Below are 22,667 nucleotides of genomic sequence, written 5' to 3'. Positions count from 1 at the left end.
ACCGTCTAACCCCTAAATATATCGTTTTACTTTAAAAGGCATCACCAACGACACTACAAAAGAGAAAATGTATTGTAGGTGATTGTGTATTCTCTTGATGTGCCCTGACGTCAGCGAGGCCAGGAGACACTGTTTAAAACAGAAGCTGCTGTGTAGGTAGCAAATAATTGGAAGAGAAACAATCTCACTCGCCAAGATTTGAGGTTTCTTTGGAGAAAGTAACATACCTTAATGTGACGTCCAATTGTCGCTGTCTAGCTGCAAACGTCAGGGTTAGACGCCTGTGTGCTTTCCCTGCATTATTATTCTCTGCGAGAATCATTAATCCCTTTAAAGGACAAGTGAGTGTCTTGTCCATTAAATTTCCTCATAGTCTTTTCACTTAACTGTAGAGGAACTACAGAACCAAGGACACTGTTGTAGCAAGTCATGACCAGCTGGTCTAATTTGTTGTAGCTACACTATGTATTTTACAACAGCCAGTTAATTTTGACGACGACAGTGAGTATTGTGACATTTTGTTGCCTTTATTTGTAAAATGCTCCATAGGAACTAAAAACTGGACGCTGGTTGATGCATGTTCGGATGAATAGAAGTACTGTCACTACCTGCTGCTGTGCTGCAACCCAATCACATTACTTAGCTGCTAGCCATAGCACTATAGTAGCATCTGTCCATAAGTGGCCCACCCGTGAATGTGTTGTTCTTTAAGAAATGCCGTATGGAATAGAGGATTCCATACCACGTTATTTTTTTTAAAAATCCTTCGATCACGCCTATAGTGTGAAATGTTTACCTCCGAATCTGCGTTTTGGGGCGGCTTGGTCACAGCACACCTCGCTTCCACAAGCTTTGAAGCCTGAGTGTCTTCCCCTCCCCCAACACGGGATTGACTTTTCCCTCAGCTCTTTTGATTTTTTTTTTTTTGCCTGCTGAATGGAAGCGGGTGGATTTTGCAGACGGGATTGTGTTTCCCCTGCGTGTTCCGAGTCCTGCTCTTGGCTTTCGAGCCCGTATGGGCCTGCAGCAGCGACTGACTACATCGGGTTCCGGTGTCTGGAGTTCTGAGTTTGGGTTTTGAGTGGTTGGTTTTAAAATTGCTCTATAATTAAAATGGCCTCAACAGGATGTGCTCAGTGGCTTTGCTAATGAACCAAGTCCATGGTTCCATAATGGAAAACCATCCCTCACTGCACTTGCTGTGGGTGGGGGCTCGAGTAGTGTAGGTACTACTCGTAAAACACTGGGAACTTTTCCCAGTAACAGAAGAGGACGTGTCTTGTCCTCCACGCCTCTCTACTCTAGCATATTGTAGTGCACAGCTGGTGCAGAGGAGCCAGTATGACTCGCATTCCTTACGTGGCAGAAATAAGCTTGTGAGCCGTGAGACATGTAGAGGAGATCGCGCAGTCAGACAAGTAGCAATTTGTCTTGTGAATTACGAGCAGCAGAACAATGCAGCAGGGCTTTTTATTTTAACACCCGATCTTATTTTAGCCCTGATCTCGAGATGGAGAAAAGCCGTGTCAGTTCACGGATCTACAGTAATTGCAGTCGCGGCAGTCGAAGCACCGGTCTGCTCCCTCTCTGGGACTAACGAGAGGAAGTGGCGCTCCGATGAGCCGCTGGAGAAGACCCTTCCCGAAGCACGCTTTGTCCCTGACTCTTCACCCCTCTGCTGTGCTGGACCACTGCCAGGAAGCATGTCTCCATAATGGAGAGAACGGGAGAATCTCCGAAAGTGATATTGCTGGGAAGAAAGTGGCGGAAACCTGGCTTTGGAAACCCGATGCTGGCGAATCGCTCGGCCGTGGATGTCGTGGAGCTGGAGTATATTGATTTTCGGTTTGCGCATGTGAAGGAGAGGAAAAGGAAAAATCCGATATCTTATTTCATTAAAAAGACTTCATCGTATATCTGATTAGGCGCACTTCATTTTCTTTACTGCTGGAACAGGGAGATAAATGCGGCTCCGATGCCTGCGTTATTTCCCAGTGTGCCCCGGTGCGATGAAGATGAAGGCGGTCCCGGGGGTGGCTACTGAACGTGCTCTGGGTCGTCCTTTCAGTACTTTGGTGGTACGTGTTGGGAAATCGTTGAGGACCATATTGGGTTGTAATCGGCTTCCTTTATGAGTCCTCCTTCCTTCCCACCTCCAGTTCTTTGTGGAATTACTCCGGTTTCTCCAAATATCAGCCGGCTGTTCTTGCTGTCGTCATTGCTCTCTGCTGCGCCACAACGATGTCCTTGTTTCATCCTCTTTCTTCCTTTTTGTTTTTCGTCGAACACGTTGAGAGCAGATGCCAATCGAAAAATTGAGCCGTGCTACGGCGTGGTGTGAAAGGTGTGGGCTATGAGGGGCTGGACTACGTGTACCGCCGCTCCACAAAGCCACAGGGCGCGGGATCCCCCGGCGGAGGCCGTCTGTGGCGAGTGGCGTGGTGTGATATGGGGCTGCCCCCCGCGGTGATGGGCTCAGCGGCTGGGCGGGGCACATCTAAGAGCAGGCACAGCGGGAGCTGCTGCCCGGGGTGTTGCACAGACGGGCCTCGGACCCTGGCACCCCGGGTCATTGCTCACCATTGTGCTCCCCCTGGCCCCCAGGGTCTTTCTGTCACGGCCTTGAAAAATCCCTTTATTTATTAATAAGAGTTTTTCTATCATGTTCTGCCACCTTGAGGAAAATTAATTGGAGGTAGTTGTTCGTGCAGCAGCCTGTCTCACAATAGGTCTCCGCATAGCCAAGCCTGTTAGTATTTAACACGTCTCCTAAGGATCACGTAAACAAGCTTTTTTCCCCTTTTTTTTTCTGTGTTTTTTTTTTTTGGATTGTGCCAGGTACTTGTCAATCAGTGTTCTGGGACACGCTTGACCATATGTGCCTGTTAATGTAATTGTTAACGCTGCCATGCCATTACTTTCTTTTCCCGCCCGTGGACTGCTAGAAAATCCCATCTAGACAGGTATTCATTGCAAAGGCATAATTGCATCTATTGTTCCAATCTGCTGCCTTCCATATGGCATCTGACAGAGACTCGGAATGACGAGGTTGAGTTCCGGAAAAGTGTTGCTTTCTTTGTCCGCGTCTTGCCTGGCTCACATAGGCGATTCTCTGCACTTGCCCGGCCGGCTTTGATTCCCGAGGACGATTGAGTTCCAGTCAGCGTGGTTAATTACTGTGTCCGTCGGAGGTGAGGGGTGCGGTAGTGAGTGAGACGGTGAGGAAATTATCTCAGGACCCCTGGGAGTTGGTGTCTATGGGAGGCAGCAGGTTGGCTCTCAAACATCAGACGCATCGCTTCCTATTGTCATTGGCTGGACTGCTTTCCTTTCTCTACTACAAACAGAGACCCCCCGCCCACCGCTCAGCGTTTCTGCTCTTTGGGGGCTTGCGTCTGTAGTCTTTTAAAGCCCTCTTTTCCTTCGCTATTTAATTTGCAAATATGGAATAAACAAGTACTTTCATTTTTAATTAGGGTTCTAACTCCGATAGGTGGGATCAGTGAGTAAATATTTAATTTAATGAAAGTAAAATGAAGAATACGGGTGTGGTTATTCTGTGACATACGGTTTTGTCCATAAAGCACTTCCCGCGAAACCTGATTTTCCCTGTCGGTATAGTACTGTTTGATTTATAATGGAGTCTCTGTGGAGGAAGCGGCTTCGTCGGTTCACTCTTCACCTGAGGCCTCTGGCTTGTTTTCATGGGTGATTATAAAGTCCCGTTTTGAAGGAAACTGTCTAACTAAGGTACCTGCACAGGTCCCCTAAGTGAGGCCAGTGTGTGCGTTTGCTTACTATAACATTGATGCTAAATGACCCAGAATGCTCTCTCTGCAAGTGTTATGTTAAACAGGAACTTGAAAGGGCTATTTGCTTGTGTTGAAAATGGATAGTTTGAAGGTTATTTTGATTTGAGATGTGCGAAACGAGGCTTATCCATTTTATTATTTGTAATGTTCTTGTGATTCGTTTACTCTCAGCCTGCAGGTTTTGCCATAAATATCTTCTTTAAAATTTTTTATTTTTTTTTTTATCCCAATCACTGCTAATTCCCCTTACTGTGCAATAATTCCACTAAGTACAGTTGCAGCGGGACAAAATCGGCTTGAAGGCAGTGCACGTAGGTGAGTCTTGGAAACGCTGTGCTGCCAAGCAAAGGAAGGCTAGCTTGAGGTGTTCAGAGCTGAGAAAATTGGATTCTTTCCTCTTTAATCTGCCAGTTGAATGTGTGCCAAGCCAGCAAACCTGGCATGGCGGCCTACCAATCATTTTGTACAGACTTTGCACCTTGGCCCCACACTGCGAGGGCAAAGGAGCTATCAGAACGTCCAGACCATCGGTGTGACTGTTGTGCACGAGAACCCAGATTGGGGGGGTTGTTCTTGGTGGCTGGAATGAGCGGGGCAGTCCCATGAAGCACAGAAGAAAGAGAAGTGCTAAAGATAACAAAGATCTTCTGCTCCATTCCTCTCCTTTCATTAGTTGTGACAGTGACCTTTAAAAATGGTTAATGGTCCCACCCCTGCATTATCTTGGTGACCTGGCCCCTTCAGACTTCAGAAGAGGTCTGTCTTTAAACACACCATAGAGCCCAACTCGGGAAGTTCTTCCTGTTACGCACAGCCTATGAGCGAACTCATCGTCAGTCTATGGAACGTTTTTCACATCTAGATCTCATTTCCTTCATGGCACCTCAACCAGATCCCCCAGAACTGCTCCTGTATCCATGTTTGTGCTGGATACTGTAATACTGTATAGCTTCCTTTTATTAGGCTGTAAATTTGAGGCATTGATTGGAATATTTTTACTTTGTTGCATCCAGATTACAAGCATCAGCTTCATTAGGTCTGTTTACAGTGCCATCCCTCCAGTGCGATGTCAAAAACAGACGACTGCTCTTTGAAGTTTGCGTCCTTCACGTTGCCGAGAACCTCCCCTCTCATGAGAAGATCGCCTTGTGTTCCTTAACGTGCTTGGCAGTGACAGATGGGTGATTCCGGAAGGCGAACACGGGCGTGGAGAGAAGCAGACAGGCTGGAGGTGGACAGACATGAAAGGCAGTGGCGTTTCCCGTCTGCCTAACGAGGCCCCCACACTCGGTGGGTGGCGTGGCGGGGGCCACAGAGAGTGCCGGGAAGAGAATCGCAAACTGAGCCTCGCATCTTCCAAATGAAGTCTTTACTGGCGACAGCCTCATTATGTGTCTGTTTTCTCATTGCCTAAAGTGTTGAAAAGGCTTCTCCCTCTGTTTCTGCTTCCAGCGTATTTGTTCAACTGAAGGTCAAACAGCCCAGTTGCTTCTGCCGCTCAGCGAAAAATAAAGGCACCGGGCGCTTTTTCTGCTCATGCAGAAAGAGGGAGATTCATGTACAAAGAGATACAGACAGGTGCAGACTTTCGATTGAAATGATACCAGAATTGATATTTTAGGTGATAAAAATCTTGACGCCTAAAAAATGGGCTGTTCGCGTCGAACTTGCCCTCCGTCGGCGGGTTTAATCCTGTAAATCTATTATTAGTCAGATGTTTCAGCGCGCAGCGGTGAAGTCTCAGGTGCTTCATTAAGGGCTGGCCTCCTGGCGCAGGATTTACTAGAAAAAGTAAACCCGTTCCTAGCTACTGCTGGGTCGGGCTGAGGTCTGTGGGGAGTCATGGCTGCGGACCTGATCAGCACAGCCCACTCTTTGTGCTGCAGCCAGGGGCATCAAGCACACTCTGGCATGTGGCTTCCTGCTGAGAAGAGATGGTGAACAGGAGGGTTTTGTGTCTGAGGAGCGCTTGCGCACGACTCGCGGAGAGCTGGGGCAAGCGTCGACGCGACTGCTGGGGCCTCGTTTGACAGACTAGTTGTGTGTAGGTACTTTCAGCTCGATCTCAGCTTCCTCATCCTTGTGCTCGAGTACATAGCTATATTTACATAGTTCCACATTCAAGTCTCTTCTAGACACGTTGCTGCTAGGCGCCTCAGAGCGGCGTTTGGGCAGGCTTGTCTAGGGGAGCAGTTTTCGAGAACAAGGTTGGAGGATAATTAGCTACAGCGCGTACCAATCCTAGAGCCTGCCGTGTAGTGGGTCTCAACGCTTCACGTGCACATTGTTGTACTTTATTTGTTCTGACAGTCATGGGAGGTGCGACACCTTGCCTGTAAGCTCACATTGCCTGCTTCTGTATCCTGAATGGGTACAGAAAAAATCGGTGCCTCTCGGTTTTCCCAGATCAACACACACACACACACACACACACACACACACACACACGCACAGAGAGAGAGGCAGAGAGAGAGGCAGAGAGGCCCGGGTCGCAAGTGCATTTGTAACCTCAGATCACATACTCTTTCCCCCATACTGTGTAAAGGCACATAACCATCGGCAGTGCTAACGTCCACCATAGCAAATGAGGAGTGTTGTATTCATATGGGACTCTGTGATCTGCTAAAACTACCCCAGTAGGTAAAAAAAAAAAATGCTTCAGGAAGCTCAGTGCAAATACCCCACCCCATCGTCTGCTTGGCCATGCGAACCCACGAGCCCCGCCTTCTGCTGCGCGTCTGTAACGCACTTTGGCCATGGAATAAAATGCCATTCTTTAAGACTTGGTAGCAGCACACGCTTATCAACCAGACAACCTCATTTTCTCCCAACTGCCCACACATTTTAAAGTTGCTCCCGGGGCATGTTGGAATGAAAGGTAGATGAGTTTTGCCCTTAATGTGCTTTCTGACACACAGGCACCCCATTCATCTTTCCTGCAGAAACTGGTGTGGTTATTGTGGGAAACAAGCTGAAATGATCGTCCTGGCAGTCCATGGCTGATCTGCGTGTAAATAACATCTTTGGGCATTGTTGTTTTTTCAAGTCTCCTTATACAAATGTTTAAGGCTTACTGAACAAAAGAATGAGCTCATGATATCTTACCCTTTTTTTTGTGAATTGTTTGCTAGTTTTCTGGCATATTGGTCATACAGTAGTGACCTAATTTTTAGTACCGAGGGGCATGAAATTTTCTCTGGTGGAGGTGAAAAGTGTCTGGCGTAACGTTAACGAGGTACAAACTATCCATGATAATAAATTTAATGCAGTTCTCCTTGCAGCCCATGCAGAAAAGGCTTTGTTCAGCGGTCAGGTTTGGACCAGTCCGGTGTTATCGAGGTGCTTGATTTGTGTTTAGCAGTACATGAATGTTTTGACCTCGCCCTTGAGCTGGGGAGGTGCAGGTTGTGGACTCTCGGCCTTCCCATCTGTCCGTCTCCTGATTATCAGGGCATGTTCATTGGCTCTTGCCTGGTTTTTATTGCTGTAGTCTGGGAATGAACATGCCCTCCTGGTTAGCGCCTGCATTGAGGATATCAGCTAAATACAAATTCTAATTCTGCTTAACTCCTAGTTTTTAATTGTGCATCTGAATTTTAGGTAGTTATAGATTATTTGCCGCATTTTCCTTTTGGCTTTAGTCCATTAAATGTTAACGATTACAGAGCTATTAAACGTTGCCTTTTCTTGGAAACATTTATGGACTGAAAGCACTTACGCCTCATGTCTTGTACCATAAATAAATATTTGCATTCTCCTGTGGAAATTTGTCGCGGCCTCGAGGCAGAAACACCGAAGTATCAAAACTGGACCTTCGCCATCGGTTGGGGTTTGAGAATTAACAGAAAATTGGTCAGATGTTGCTTGCTTGTGTTTGGACTCCTGTGTGGATTTAAGCGCACGGCTTCCTGTTCAGCTGGGCACCTGTGGTGGTAACAGACTTGCCGAGAAGCACGGTGGGGGGGAAGTGGATCAAGGCAACTACTGGCGTCTCCTGCTTCTGTTGTGCTCTGGGGCCGAGGGACATTGCGTCTACCCCGGGCAGATGGTCCTCCGTTTTTCGGGTGGCTAGCGGGGAGCTTTGCGAGCCCCACGCCTTGCCGGCTTTACCCAAGAGGCGCACCGCCGCTAAAGAAGCTAATGATTAACCGCATGGCTTCGCTCCTGGCCTGCAGGAGGGTGGAATTTCCCTCTCGCCGCCAGCCGCCAGGACGCGCCATCTGGCTGTGCGAATCATGCGAGGTGTCCGCGGTCTCATCTGCAGGCCTGTCGTATCACTTTGGTTTTATAGAGTCGGAGGGAAGGAGGAAACATGCCGAGTCCCCCTCAGCAACCCGTTTGCCCTCTGCAGTTGTAGTCCGTAAACCATTTTTTCCAATACAATGCCTTTTATGTTGAAACACCCGTGGGGGGGGGGGGGGGTGGTTGGCTAATGAACCTCCCATGTCAACTGACTGTTGTTGCTCACTACAGCATCCATCTTGCCAGCCTTAATTTGATCCAGGTGTGTTTACGCTGGGCTAACCGACCTGCTTCTGCAACCAAACCTTTTTTTATTTAAAATGTTTTTTGGACTACCATTTGCCAGATAGGGAGATTACGTTCTTTAGTACTAGAACAGCCTGGCTGGCAAAACCTGCCGCCATACGACTCTCGGCAGCGATGCTGTAGAAGTAATCGGAAGAGCGGAAATCGGCAGATAGCAGCGATAACTCTGAGCTCCGCCACAGCACCTACGGTATCTCGGCTCGCAGATGCCAGACCACACTTACCACCTCTGCCTCTGTGAGACACCCCACGCAGCCCATTTACAGACCAATTTGAAGGCGTAGGAGGGGAATCTTCCCGTTAATGCCAGCGACCACCGCTGAAAGTCGTGGTTCGCTGGTTGCATGGCCTCAGGCTGTGGAGCAGGGCATGATGGGAACTACGAGGACTCCGGGACAGTGTTGTTAGCTGGGGTCGCTCATATTCAGGCGGCGACTGTGAGCTCAGGCTCTCGGTAGCATTGGGACTGACTCGGTGAGGCGGGCCAAGCTGCTCCACAGTTGGATTTAGCATTCGGCTTATTTCAGGCGTTCATAAGAAAGACTTTAAAAAGCTCATTATTTCTGTCCTGTCCCAGTAGTGCGGATAATTCCTTATTTATTTAAACAATTTCTTGATGACTCTTGGGGTCAAGCTTTGAATAATTTATGAGAACAGAGTAATTGCATTTTCTTTGACTGTGCATTAGTCCTGTGACTAACTTCCAATTTCAATAAATGATGCCCCCCCCCACCCCCCAAGAAAAAAAAACAACCCAAAAAAATTGTTGATGTCCACTGGCTACACTCATACGTTGGTTTTTATGAATAAATTACTTCAAAGTTCATTTTTCATTAAATGATTTTTTTCAGCATTTATATTTTTGTCGCAATGGGCTTGCTTGTGCATATGGAAGAGGCTGGGGAGGAATTCTGGGATGTTGCGTGCCACTGTTCTGCTGTCCCTGGACGATGGCCTGACTTGACTGCACTTCAAACCACCTGAACCTAATCACTCTAGTCGATATATTTAGTCACTAATATGATCTTTCTACTGTTATACATTAACTATAACCACAAGCAACAGTAAAAACAACATAGCTTAGACAAAAGACAGACTGATCAAGTATCTTTGCTGCTGTTAAGGGATTCTGGGTATTAGAGTTCTTAATGTGTCCTCTGTCTTCCTCTACAGGCTCTGCTGTAAAGCCTTTCAGCCCCTTCTGGTTTGCCGTGGAGCCGGCGGACACGCTGACGGTGCGCGGCCTGCCGGCGATACTCAACTGCTCCGTCCACAGTGTGCTCCCCGCCAGAGTGCGCTGGAAGAAGGACGGCCTGAGCCTGGTGCCAGACGACCGCCGGCAGGTGCTGCCCGACGGCGCGCTGCTCATCACCTCCGTCATGCACTCCAAGCACAACAAACCCGACGAGGGCGTCTACCAGTGCGTGGCCACCATCGACAGCCTGGGCACCATCGCCAGCCGCACGGCTAGGCTCAGTGTAGCGGGTGAGGCGTGGGGCCCTATAAAGCATGCGTTCGTAAACCACAGTCCGTAGAGGTGAAATAAATGAAAAATATTATCGATTGGCATTGGCAGTGGCCTTTTATGTGCCATTCGTATCGATGAGCGGGCAAGGTGTTATCAAGTGGTGGGCTGGACACTCCATCCCACTCCTTCAGCCTCATCGCTATGACAGCAATGTGTTTGCATTAGCATTTAAAAGGCTGGAAAAGAAAGCAGCCCATTTTCCCTGCTCCCCTCCCCTCTGTCCTGCGGCGCGCAGCGGCCGCGCCGCAGGAGGTGGCCAGCAAGGTGGACCTGGACGTCCCCTCTGATGTAGCTCCATTGTAAATGTTGTCGGAGCAGGTTTGTTTGTCATCGCTGCCGTGGTGATATCGGGCCTGGCGAGGCAGGATGAAAGTGACCTTGTTTTGGTTTCTGGGAGGTGGGCAACAGGGATTATTAGGTGTTTGAGTTGGTCTCGTGCTGAAATTCAATTTGCAGCTGCAGCGACGCAGTCGCGTCCCGCCGGAGCCCTTCCAGATGAGCATGGGGAGGGGGGTGAGCTTGGGGAACACCAGCAGTGTGGCGACCTCCCATTCGTGCGCGTCGGAGATAACCTAGAAGTGGCGTTCGCCAGTGTCTGGAGTGTGACCAACTCTGTCTCGTTCTTCCTCCAGACCGAGTGGGGATGGCTGGCCGGCTTTCAGACCGGCCTTTTCCCCAGCACAGCCCGTAACCGTTTAGCATGCGGTTCACGCATGTCGTCACTGTGCTCCGCTGGACTGACCCCTCTCATCGCCGCTGAGGGAAAGGAGATGACCTGTGGGGGGGGGGGGGTTGGTGGGTCCAGCCTGCCACTGCATCGTTATCGTCATTCTCAGCTGAGAATCCAAGGCAGACGGCGCGCATGCGTGCGTGTCTGCGTGCGAGGTCAAGAGTCATGAGGCGTGTGTAACCCTGCTCAGGAGAACTGTTGCAATGCAGTGTAATTTCACTGCTTGTCATCACACATTCTGATGTGCTGTTTATTCATCAAGTACTCCACCATCTTGGTCATGCCTTGTGCATTTTTAATGCAACGCGTTGCACAAAGGGTGGATCCTTTTAGTAATACTGACAGGATGAAGTGGGATGATCTGTTTTCAGGTGAGCAGTACACCCCTGCTCCCCTCCCCTGAAGACTCTATTTGAGGCTGTGATCAATCTACGGTGGCCTGCATGTGTGCAAGGAAAAGGTTAATTGCTTCGTCTCTCTGGCGTGGATCGTTCTGTTTCCACTGCGCCGGCACCGCTGTGACCCGTAGGATGTAAAAGGCAGTAAGCCGGCATAGCAGCTCAGCAAATGGAGTTGTGGTACTGGTGATGGATTGCAAGGGGGGGGGGGGGTGGGAAACATGTCCTCACTTCTGTAAGCTGAACTGCTTCCAAGTCCTCCCCCTCAACTCCTCCTGTGGAGACTCCAGTGTGTTTGGTGGAGGTCCCATCCCCCCTTTGAGCATGTGTGCACTGTGGAGACTGTCCCTAGCACTTGCATCCCTTCTGTCGGGGGGTGGGGGGGTGTCGGAACGCGGTCGTTTGTATTCCGGGGGCATCCGTGCGAGATGCCGGGACCGAGAGTAAGATGCAGGGAATGGGAATTCACTGGCTCCACGTCCCCCACCTAGCCATGGGAACCCCTCTCAGTGCTGATCTTTCGAGCTGGCCCCTTGGGAAGACTGGAGGCGGGCCTAGCTGTTGCGCCACCAAGGAGAGCACCTGAGATGAGAGCTCATTTGCATGCTCTTCTCTGATTGGCTCCCTGTTGCACCTGCTCCTCCCAGTGTCCCCAGCCACTCGATGATGTTGGTTTGAGCCATCTTTTGTGATCGTCTGTCTCCGACATCTCTTGCCTTATAGGTAGACCTCTGTTCCCACCCACCCACCCCACCTCCCCCTTTTGCTTCATGCTCTGCTCCACAGATGACAAACCTATTTCTTTGGAAACCACTTTTTGTCTTCAGTTCACTGGAACATGCAGGAAATCCATTTGTGGTCTTCACACATAAAATAAGCCATGGATGCGATTATATATTTCACAGTTTAAAAGCTGTTCGCTTTCTTTCCTCACCCTGTCACGCAAAGGTCACAAGGGCTTTTCCAGGAATGTGCTTTTAAGGCTACCGCCTCGCCCCCTCTCCAGACAAACCGGGGGGCCGTAATGGTGGTTAAACAACTCCTTGTTTGTTCAGTGAAGGTGCTCCGTGTCAACCGAGGCCATGTCTTCACATGGAGCCGAGCACATGGCGGGCTCTCCGCCCCCGGTCTGCAGCAGGCCTGACCGCCCACCCCTACTCCCGCAGCCGGGCTCTCTGTGACCTCCGCTCGGACCTCTGCTCAGACGGCCAGTTGTTTTAAGAGAGGCTCGGTGATTGTTCTAGTGCAGCGAGGCGCTGGAGTTAGAACGCTGTGGGGATTGCCGGTTGAGATGAGCCCAGGCTTGGCATCTCAATGATGCATTTTAGCTGCTGTTCATGCCCGTGTCTGGCTGTCGTGTTGAACGGCTGCCTGCAATTGCTGGACGTGCGGTTCTGCTCTGACGGGCCTCATGTTCTCACTTGATTAGAGGATTGATGACAGATTAGAGGCTCATGATGGATTATTCACATGGAGAACCTGATGCATGCTGAGAAAAGACCCTACTGTCCCTTAGTCTGGCGGGAAAAAAACGTGTGTTTGCAGAGGATGGGTAAATATAGCGTGCTCTGTATGTGTGTTTATTAACATCCTGATTGGTTCTGGTGAAGGCAGTGCTTACTGTGCTCTGTGAGCTGCTAGAGAAGAGACTGGCTGGCGTTTCCCCTCATTCGTGCGGGGTGGTCAGGAGTCGGCCTTCAAGGGGGTGGGGTGGAGGGGACGGCACAAAGCGTCCTTGTTCCACAGTGAGTTATGGCTGAAGGATTCCAGTGACCTCACCAGTGAGCGTGAGGCTTGCTTTGAACCTTCTCCACCCTCGGCTCTTGCGGCTTTTAGTTTTTGCGCAGAGCTGGTTGGGTCCGGTCCGGTCCGTTCCGGCCCGGCCTGGTCCGCATATGCGAGCTTGCAAGGGTGTCCGGAGTCGACGGGAGCCAGAGGGAAGCAGGGTTTCACCCGCTTGCGTCCGCGTCGCATCGCCCACTCTGCTACGATGGAGATTGATTGATGTCAGGTTTGTGTTTACGGGCCTCATGTGTTGCGCAGCCAGCATCTGACTGTCATTGCCCCAGGGCCGGACCCCAGAAGGGCAGGTTTTGCATGACCTGCCCCAGGGCTGGCCTCCGAGAGGGCAGATTCTACAGAATCCACATAGGGCTTTAATGTGCATTTACAGGCATCAATCTGTAAAAGTATCACGCTGTACTTTTGTACAGGACATTATGTTTCCAAATTCAGCCCTTTAGCGACCCTGGTTTTTTCTGGTGGAAACAGTGGTGGGAACAGACATTGAGTTCCACGGGTACTCCTGGTCTAAGAACAGGATGTTCGGTTGGAAAACTGCCAGCGATTGCTGCCATACCAGTTTACACAAGATGTCTACTTTGATGATTTTCACACTGCTGAGCAAAGACCAACTGGGGAGTGCGGTAGACAGCACAATATAAATCACAGTTTAAACAATTTATCCTGAAAACGTTTTGCAGCGCCCTTAGCTGGATTAGACTGGTGGTACAGTAATTACCACAGTTGGGGACACGGAGCCTGATTTCATGATTACAAGGCAGAGGCAAGATGGAGCTATGGGCACAAATATAAAGTAGACATAACTTTATTAACTATAAATGTAAATAACTTTAGTTATTATGTAATTAATCTGAGACACAATGGTTATACGCAGAAATCACTTTTGTGAAAAGATTTTTTTCTTTTGTGTGGGCCTCAAGTTGGAATTTTGTAAGAAAACATTTTTATAAGGATCTCATGCTTCAAACCATGTGATGGGCACCATGTGGAAGATTTATACCAAGGCTCTGCAAGCTCTCAAGGAGGAACAGAAAGACCCAGGAGCACTGGTTCTCACTCCTCATTCCCATGTGTTATCCATGACGCTGGATTAACTAATGTCTGCATTTCTCTTCTTTTTTTGTCATTTTCCTGCCGGAGATCCCGCCAGCTGAGCAGAGCTCAGAGCTCCGCTGAACTCTACGTCTGTCCTCAGCTGTGCGGATGCAGCCGCTCTCAAGCCAGATCCCGCATCCCATAACCGCCTTCCTGGCTCCTGTCTGCCTCGGGAATGCGGTCATCACTTCCACAATAAAGCCCTTTTAAGACCTTTTGTTCCGGGGCTCCACGGACTGATAACGACGTGCCTCAGTAAACAGTGCGACGAAGGACACCGGATGGTGCCGCGGGCGTTCTGTTTGCTTGGCAGCCTGAGGCGCTCCTGGTCTTCTCCCTCTCTCCTCGGAGCGGGAGGGTCGCCGCAGGAGCGGGACCTCCTTCCCGTTTCCCCCCTGCAGGAGGTGGTCGTCACGGTGCTGGGCTTTCGTTTGGCAAACTTACCCTCCCCGCCACCGCAGGGGAGATCTGACAGGCTCTGCGAGCTCTGATTGAGACGAGCGGGGGCACCGCTGCCCTCCGGTTGACTGACGGCGCTCGTCAGCCTCTTTCCGATTTGATACTCAGAGGGGGTTGGCTTTGTGCCAAGAATATTGAAAGGCAATTGCAGACTTGCAGAATTGCAGATTTTAAGATTATGGCAGACCAGGCTAACTGAATTACTGCAGCATGACACCGTTAGTGTGAATACTGCTGTCCCCGGGGCGTAGGGAGGTTGTAACCCAACCCAACCGTATTTGGTCTAAAGTTCTTTCTAGGTTTATAATGAGTTCTCTGCATGTTAATGGCCATATTGTGGCAGTTAGACCAATGTGAAACAAGTTAGTCTGTGTGTTCTTGTTTCCCTGAGCTGTGGTTGGAGCTAAATGATCATTAAGCATCATCCTGGGTTTCCATCAATGTCTCGGCTTGGACAGCCTTCTCATGCTGGTTGTCACGGGCAGAAAAGGTCGCACTGGAGTGCGCGCATGTCTCCTGGAGCAGGGTCAGCTGTGGAATCGCTCGAAATGCGGGATGTGTGCAGATCGGGTCCGGTGACAGCCATGACGTGTGAAAGTACAGGCTAAAGAAAGACGTATCGCGTGGCGTATCGAGCGGAAGGCGAGAGGTGTAGTACGAGGCCCACTTCAGAGGGGAAACCTCTTTAGTTTTGTCTTTCGAAGGGCACAGGAAAGAGTTAGGGTTTCATTTGAACTTGCCTTCAACAAGTTCCAAACTTTAAGCGCTTTATTTATTTATTTATTTATTTATTTATTTTTCTGTTGGGGGTGGCAGCATCTCAATGGCAGGATTTTAAGAGCTGTTGGCCCCAGCTGAGCTCTCGTCTCGCACAAAAGGGGCCGGAGGCAGGGGGCCGGGCCAGGGCCTCGGCCGCGGAGGCCAGCCTGGCAGTACACAGCAGCTTCCCAGCTTGCCACCCTGCGCCACTCTCTCTCTCTCTCTCTCTCTCTTCCTCCTCCTCCTCCTCCTCCCCCTCTCCATTTGAATGAGTTTGCTTTTCAAACCCCTCATTATTACAGTATCTGGCCCATGCTAGTGTTTTTTTTGTTGTTTTTTTCCCCATCTTCCCAAGCTTTCACTCGGGCATTATTGATTTGTCTCTGCCGTCGGCCGAGGCAACGCAATTTGAACCCGCGGCTGTTGATTCTGTTTGTTAGCCATTAGCAGGGAGGCTCATTTCTGTTTGCGTCGGTGCCTTTCTCATGTAGAAAGCCTTAATCTGGGCCCCGGCCCCGGCGTCAATCAAAACCAACAACAAAAAAAAAAACCGCGGGGGGAGGCGGCCTCTGTTGCCATGCTACGGATTCTTGCCTTTCTCTGCGGAGCAGCGGGGAAGGGTTGGCTGGCCAGAACGAACCAGACGGCCGATTTCTCCCTCCATATGACATAAATCCCATTACAGATCTGCCCTGGCCTGCTCCGAACAGAAGGCCCGACATGAAGGGGAGTAGAGGGTGTCCGAGGCAGCACTCCGGGGCCTGCTGGCCCAGTCAGGCTGAAGCCAGGTCCTCGCTTTGCGGCGCCGGCCTGAACTCTCTGCATCAGGGGCCCTGGCCATTCCAGAGGTGCGCCTCCATGCCAAGCTGGCCTCAGCAGCTTCCTGCCAAAGTGTCAGTGCTCAGAAGGGGAACTGGTCCGGGATCGGATGTCGATGAGCCACATGAAGAATGTGTCAGGGAGTGTGGTTGCTGGCTTGACTGCCGCGTGCCCAGAAGCAGGTTTCTGCAGTGGTGTGAGAACACCCCGGCTCTCCTTTATGGTTTATTTTCATCCTGGATCTTCTCCGTGCTCCTCAGGAGACCTTGGAGCCAGCTGTGTGGGTTCTGTAGCGTTTCACACCTCCCCATGGGGTGGGGGGGGGGGTATGGAACGACAGGCGAGTCATGTTTCAGACTCCGTACTGAAGAATCACTCTGAGCATCACTGTGCATATCCGTGCTAATGCCAGCATACTAGTGCAGACACTTGGGATTTTGCCAGGACCTTTATATAAAAATCATTAAGCTAACAACTTAGCTTACCAACTAAGCTAAGTGGGGTCTCTACCTAACATTGTCCAGCTGGCACGTGCACATATGAGAAATTTGTACTGAAACATGTTTAGCCGCTCACTATGGGAATGTGTTGCTGAAAAGAACTAGCAATCCATGATGGTTAAAACTGGGTCAGAAAGCTAAACATTGAAACTCAGGTTGCATTAGATGAGTATATAAAAACTGAGGTTAAGTTTGTGGATCCCTAATTGTAGATTGCAGACACATTGCCTGGCTGACAGTATAGCATGTAAAATGGGCTCTGCCCTGGCGGGTGGGGGGGGGGGGGGGGGGGGGCTCTCGTGCGGGGTTCGGCTTTCACACTTGTTTCACACTTGGTCTCTTGCAGGTGTCTCATATAAAACGCCCTTATTATTCTCCCTGGAAGTGAAAGGGAGGCTCTGGCTGGTGAGCTGCTGCTGGCCCGTCCAGCCTGTCGTGTCTGGCTCCTATGTCCCTCCTCCTGGGCGGAGCCACGCGCGTCTCAAGCAGCCTCCTGGTTCGGGAGGCCGCTGACCTTTAACCTCTCCCTTGGCCTTGCGTTTCTCTCTGCTGACCAAGCCGTGAGTGGGCCGACCTCGTCACCCGTTTCGGCAGAATGTCTCTGATTAGAGGAGAGAAAAATATGCCGTTTGGAGCGACGAGGGATGTTGGGGGTTGGGGTAGAAAGTCGCGACAGGAAGTCATCCCAGGCTCTTGTTGCTCCGAGTGGGATGGGAGCGCGGAGGGACGTCTCCTGCTTTTCGTCCAGCGCGCTTCCCCCCCCATATCTGCGTCTCCTGGCCTTTCGTCGGCTCTTGACCAGGCTGTCGGTGACCTCGAGAACTCCTTCCTACATTCCTGCGTCACCATGTTAGTCCAAACACAGAGCAGATGTAGCGTTTGTACACCAGGCGCCATTTAGAGCTGCACAAGACCCCCTCCTGCGTAGGTTACACATCGCATTCACTCACCTCCAGATGTGAACAAGGCGACCACAGTGACACACATGTGGGGCTATTGCCAGCTGGCCAAAATACACACACGTGTGTGTGTGTGTGTGTGTGTGTGTGTGTGTGTGTGTGTGTGTGTGTGTGTGTGTGTGTGTGTGTGTGTGTGTGTGTGTGTGTGTGTGTGTGTGTGTGTGTAGATTTAAGGCACATATAATTTGTGTATATAATGAGTGATTCAAGTTGCGTTGTGTGCATCCCGTATAGCTTGTGATGACTTTTAACTTTGAGCTTTGCCACAGGCCCATGCTACTCATCATCCAAGCCCTGCCTTTATCTTCTGTGTAAATATGCCTCTCTGGCTTGTGGTACAGGTCAGAAGCATCCTACCCCGGCACAAACACGACAGACCCGGATACGCGTAGAGGAGCCTTGCCAACAGGCACTGAGCGCACCAGCGAAACGGCGAAAGAGATTGCAGACTCTAGCGAGCAAAAGGCTGAGTTTCCTTTGTCTGTCTCCATGTCTGTTGTCAGCAGGCCTTTATCAGGTGTGCTAGTGGGCTGGCCACAGGCTGCAGGTGACGAGACACTGTGTGTGTGGAAGGCATGGACAGGTGATCTCCAGGGCCTTGACTGGCAGACTCTTTCACAGCTTGCCCGTGCCGGTCCGCAGAACACGCTCAGCTGAACAGAGCCGAGGTGCCGGACTCCCAGCCTGGGGTGACTGGGGGGCCAGGGGGAACCCACGTCCCTGACAGCATGTTAGTCTGGGCTGGCTAACGGGACGCAGCTCCCCTGCGGCTCGACGGTCTCCCCTGGCAACGACCTCTGCTGAAGGTCAACGCAAATGGGCAAAGAATGATCCAAGTTCCCTGGGATAAAATAATGCTTTTAACACTTAATGCAGTCAGTACTGCTGAAGCTGCAACTCAATTAGCTGTAATGAAAAGGCCCGCATGAGGCAGACGTGCATGCGTGTGTGCAAATGGCCGCACAAAAACACACACGCTAAGGCATGTTTATACATGCAGACATGACGGCAATGAAACACCTCAAAGGGCTACAATTCAATTTTTTTTTTTATGCACAGCAGTTGTTTTGATCTCATATACTGAGGACACAGAAAATGATTTTCATCCACTCATATGTATGCAAATATGGGGATCAAACCAAGCCCCACCCTCTCACCAAGCCCCACCCCCTACCACTCCCCACCTGAGCATTGTTCAGATGTGTAGTGGGGTGCATGCTACTTGGAAAGGTTCCTCTTTCCATTGGGTGGTGCCGCGTCTTGTGCGTGCACTCCTTGGATTTGAGGCATGAGTCCTCCGCTGTGTTTTCATCATTCCCCCTGTTACGTCATTCCCAGAGCCGATGTTGATTTTACATGTCTGCTGCGCACTTGACCCCAAGACAGTCTTCCCAAGAATATCACGTTTGCACGGTTGCCCCGGTAACCAACCCCCCCCCCCCCCATGTGCTGCGTGTGGGAACAGTGGCGCCCGCCTGCTCCTGCGAGCTTCTCGCGTTTGCCGCAAGCGTCTCGGCCTGCTCGCGTTGCGCTGCTCATCTACTGGCTCAGCACCCTTCCCACTCGCTCAGAATCTGCTTCCCAAACTGCTGACTCCTTCCTTTTATAATTCTAAACGTTGCACATGTACATAGATGAAGTAGAGGAACTTCCGTAAGGTTTTACCCTGCAGCGTGTCCGCGCTGGAAGCGTGCACACCTGATGCCACTGCGCGTTAAGAAGGCACACGGACCGTGACACGCGTTTGCGTGCGTGGTGTACGTTCCTCGGGGGCCTGTCTTGTAAATCTGTTGTTTGTGAAATAGGAACAGAAATGCGTGTTGCGGGATGAAGGGGAGGGGCCGCCCAGAATGGAGCGCGAGGGGCGAGACCACCCCATTAAAGCGGCGTAATTCTGTGAGCTACGGATCTCGCAGCCGGCCGGGCAGGCTGAGCCCAGTGGAGACGCGGCCGTTGTACCCCTCACTCAACGTTTCATCAAAACAACAAAAGCCCCGTTCCCCGCGGTCCGTGGTGGTCGGCGGAGCGGCACGGCAAGTTTATCCTCCTCGCAATGTTTGTCAGTTTGTGAAAAGGATGCAAAAATCCTGGCGCGTGCAGCGAAAAAAGCAGCCCAGCGACGCCAAGCTGGTGAGAGGGAGTCCCGGATTCATCAGCGCTCTGTAGAGACAGCCACCGGGGAAGGCCGTGTTTGTTTACGCCTTGTTCCCCGTTATCATTTCGCTTTTAATAAACCCACGGGTACGCGGCCGTCATTGGTCCCTCGAGACGTGTGGCAGCACGGCTTGATGAGGGAGAAAGAAAGAAGGACAAAGAAGGTTCCATTTCCGTGGAAACGGCCCACCCCCTCATAAAGCATCTACGTCGCGCGTCGGTCGGCGAGGGAATGGCCTCCAGAGTTGTATCTGTTGCAACCGTGCTGTTTTAAGGGGGGGTTTTAGATTTTTTGGATACTCCGTGGTGGATGACGAGATTCTTGGCCAGGGAAAAATGTAAAAGGGACTGTGCTTTATGCTGTTTTCACCAGTCATCACAAAGTTCGTTTAGATGCTCGACTTGTTCAGGGGAAGGGAAAGTGTTTTTTTTCCCGATTTATGTTTTCTTAGGACAGGAACACTGAGATTAGCACGGTTCTTACAGATTTTTTTCTTTTAGTTTTTTGTTCCCAGTAAACAGCAAAAAAACCCAACTTGTAACCCTGTGACATTATACGTTCACCTTTACCGTGTTTCAGACTTCAGGTCACTCTCAGTGCCTTCTGTTCTGCTGAGTTAATGTATTTCCACGTGCCGTGCGTAGGTGACTGTGTCTCATTGCCCTCCGTGGCCATATGCACACGCCTCTTGTCTTGAAGCCGCGTGTTGTCTTTAGTCCTGTCCCGTGGTGATGGCAGTTACCCGCTAACGGCATCAGAAAAGACGATCGCGATCTAGCGGTCGCTACGCTGTTAGTAGCATCGCCCCCTGCTCATGGTTAAACCCCCCTCTCGCGGTCTCCCTTGCCCCCTCGTTTCAGGCTCGCAGCGGAGCATGGCGCCATCTAGCACTGACACCAGCCAGAGTCCCGACACGTGCCGCGGCCAGGGAAGGCGAAGGCAGCTCCCACGCTGACTTTACCCTGAACTGGGTCGCGTCACACCTGCATCAATTATTCTTAACAGTGGTATTTATAGAGCAATGAGATGAGGGGCCGAGGACCAGGACCCTCTCCAATTTGAACTGCAGCCATGTTAAGATTGTGCCAACCTCGTCATGAATATTACATGAAAGGGAGAAGCAGGGGGCATCTTTTATCTCCTCTGTATAGCGCAGAAGAAAGAAAGAGGTGGATTTGTTTCCCCCTGCGTGACTCCGGAGCCCTGGTCCTGATGCTGTGAGCTCCGGCCTCCTCCCCTCTGTGTTTGAGGAGCAGCTCGCTGTGCCGCAGAGCCTCTGCTTGTTTTCGCCACACATCTTCCCGCTGGCAGGTTTATCTCCTCATACCGAAGTTTAAGGGCTCCTGTAAATCGGAGCTCCGTTCGCAGGGTCTTGGGCCTGAGAAGCCCACCTCCAAAAGGAAAGTGTGGGAGGGGCTGTTGAGGGGGGCTAGTCACCCGCCTCTGAACCTCCAGAAGGGTTTTAAGAGCTGGCTACATCCTCTAAAGACCAATAAAGGGGTGTCCACAGGGTCCTGTGAAGGGCCGAGCATGGCCAGTGTGCTTTTACTCAGCGCAGCAGCAGAGACATAATACCTGCTCGGATCCTCCATAGAGGAGGGAGCAGCTCTGCCTACATCTGCCTATGTTGCTCTGAGGGGTCCTAAGTTTCCAAGGTCTGTTCTTTTGGCCGTAGACGTAGACTAGTCGTGCCACGTGATCGGCCTATCGATTGGCCCTTTCCCTTCGCTAACGTGTATTGGCTGAGGCAGATTGCCACTGTCCGCGAGTGCCGACGGTAAACGAGGCATGTATGATCACAGCGCCAGGGAGCTGCCTCAGATGAGGTCCACTGCGATGATATCACTCAAGTGGCCGGCCAATAAACCCTGATCACTCTGTCGATGTGTGCAGGCTGAGCGGGAGTCTGTGTGAGTGTGAGTGTGTGTGTGTGTGTGTGTGTGGGGGGGGGGGGGGTTGGTGGGGGGATTTATTTAGTGCTTGTATGTGTGGCCGTGTGTGTGCATGTGCTCTCCAGTCGACGTCACGGTCCAGTTGCACAGGCACGTGTGAGTGTGGTGTCCTGCATTGTTTAGTGGAAGTTTCATTCAACCTTCGTCCAATGTGCAGACCGTGTGTGTGTGTGTGTGTGTGTGTGTGTGTGTGTGTGTGGTCCAGCCTCTTGCAGACTGCAGGCCTGGTTCTCATGTCGCATCCGTGCTACTGTTATGAATCACCGTGTAGATGTTTGTGTTGGACAGGCTGGTAGGAAACTCTGCGAGCCGGCGGGATCTTAGCAGCAGGCTCCGTACTCCTGCTGCCTCTGAAAATCAAGCCCATCACTCCAGCAGCCCACTTAAACCAGGCTGGCTCTCCTCCTCGGGGAGCAACAGCCATGTCTGGAAGCTGGTTTCTCTCTCTTCGCCTCTGCTCTCCAACCCCCCACCACTCGGACAGCGGGTGAAGTACGTTTGCCTCGGTTGTGGAGGGCGCGCGAGCCGTCGTTGGGTAACTGATGTTGTTTAAAAAGCGCTTGGACCACTGCTGAGTGCAAGGCTGGGCCTGACTGGGTGCGTGTCCACGCTGAGGCCTGCGGTGGGGAATTAAACCCATAAAACATGCGCAGCTCTCTGAGAGTCCGGGAACCAGGTGATAGGATCTTACTCTGCCGAGAGGTGAGAGACTGGGAAAGCGCTTAAGAGTGGCAGTCTCTGGTTTCTTAGTGAATGAGGTTTTCCTTTGGCATTCTTCCCAGTCTGACAAAGAGGAATAAGCTGGAATATGCAGCCTAGCCTACCTAGCCAGTGGTGTGGCTCCTCCTGGGTTTGGGGGGGGTTGGCTCCTTCTCCCTCTGCCCGCCTCTACGGCCCGTAGATCGGGAAGCGCGCCAGGCTCGGCCCTGCAGCACGGCCTGATGGGATGGCCATCGCGGGTGGCGATTGAGCGCCGTCGGTTCGACAGAGGAGGTTCGCTGTGAGCCAAGGAAGAGGGAATCTGAGGGTTTCGTTTCGTTGTAGAGGGTTCTCGCTTCCCTCCGTGCAGGACCCCAGGCGTGACTCAATCCAGCCTGTGCGCTATCACCTTTCAGACATTTATTTTAAAGGCTTCCTTTGAAATTCCATA

General features: G+C 51.1%; 1 protein-coding gene across 8 annotated transcripts in view; it reads left to right on the top strand.

Moving 5' to 3' along the window:
* neo1a (neogenin 1a) overlaps positions 1-22,667 on the top strand; it is an 82,161-nt gene that overhangs the window by 24,278 nt on the left and 35,216 nt on the right. For all 8 annotated transcript variants that reach the window (XM_035523744.1, XM_035523729.1, XM_035523739.1 and 5 more), the window contains exon 2: positions 9,534-9,845. In XM_035523744.1, the coding sequence (XP_035379637.1) occupies positions 9,534-9,845 (312 nt within the window). The remainder of the gene's footprint in view (positions 1-9,533; positions 9,846-22,667) is intronic.

This window comes from Electrophorus electricus, chromosome 1 (genome assembly GCF_013358815.1).
Source record: "Electrophorus electricus isolate fEleEle1 chromosome 1, fEleEle1.pri, whole genome shotgun sequence".
In the NCBI taxonomy this organism is placed as follows: domain Eukaryota; kingdom Metazoa; phylum Chordata; class Actinopteri; order Gymnotiformes; family Gymnotidae; genus Electrophorus; species Electrophorus electricus.
The sequence above is the reverse complement of the archived record's forward strand: the minus strand, read 5'-3'. Positions and strand labels throughout refer to the sequence as shown.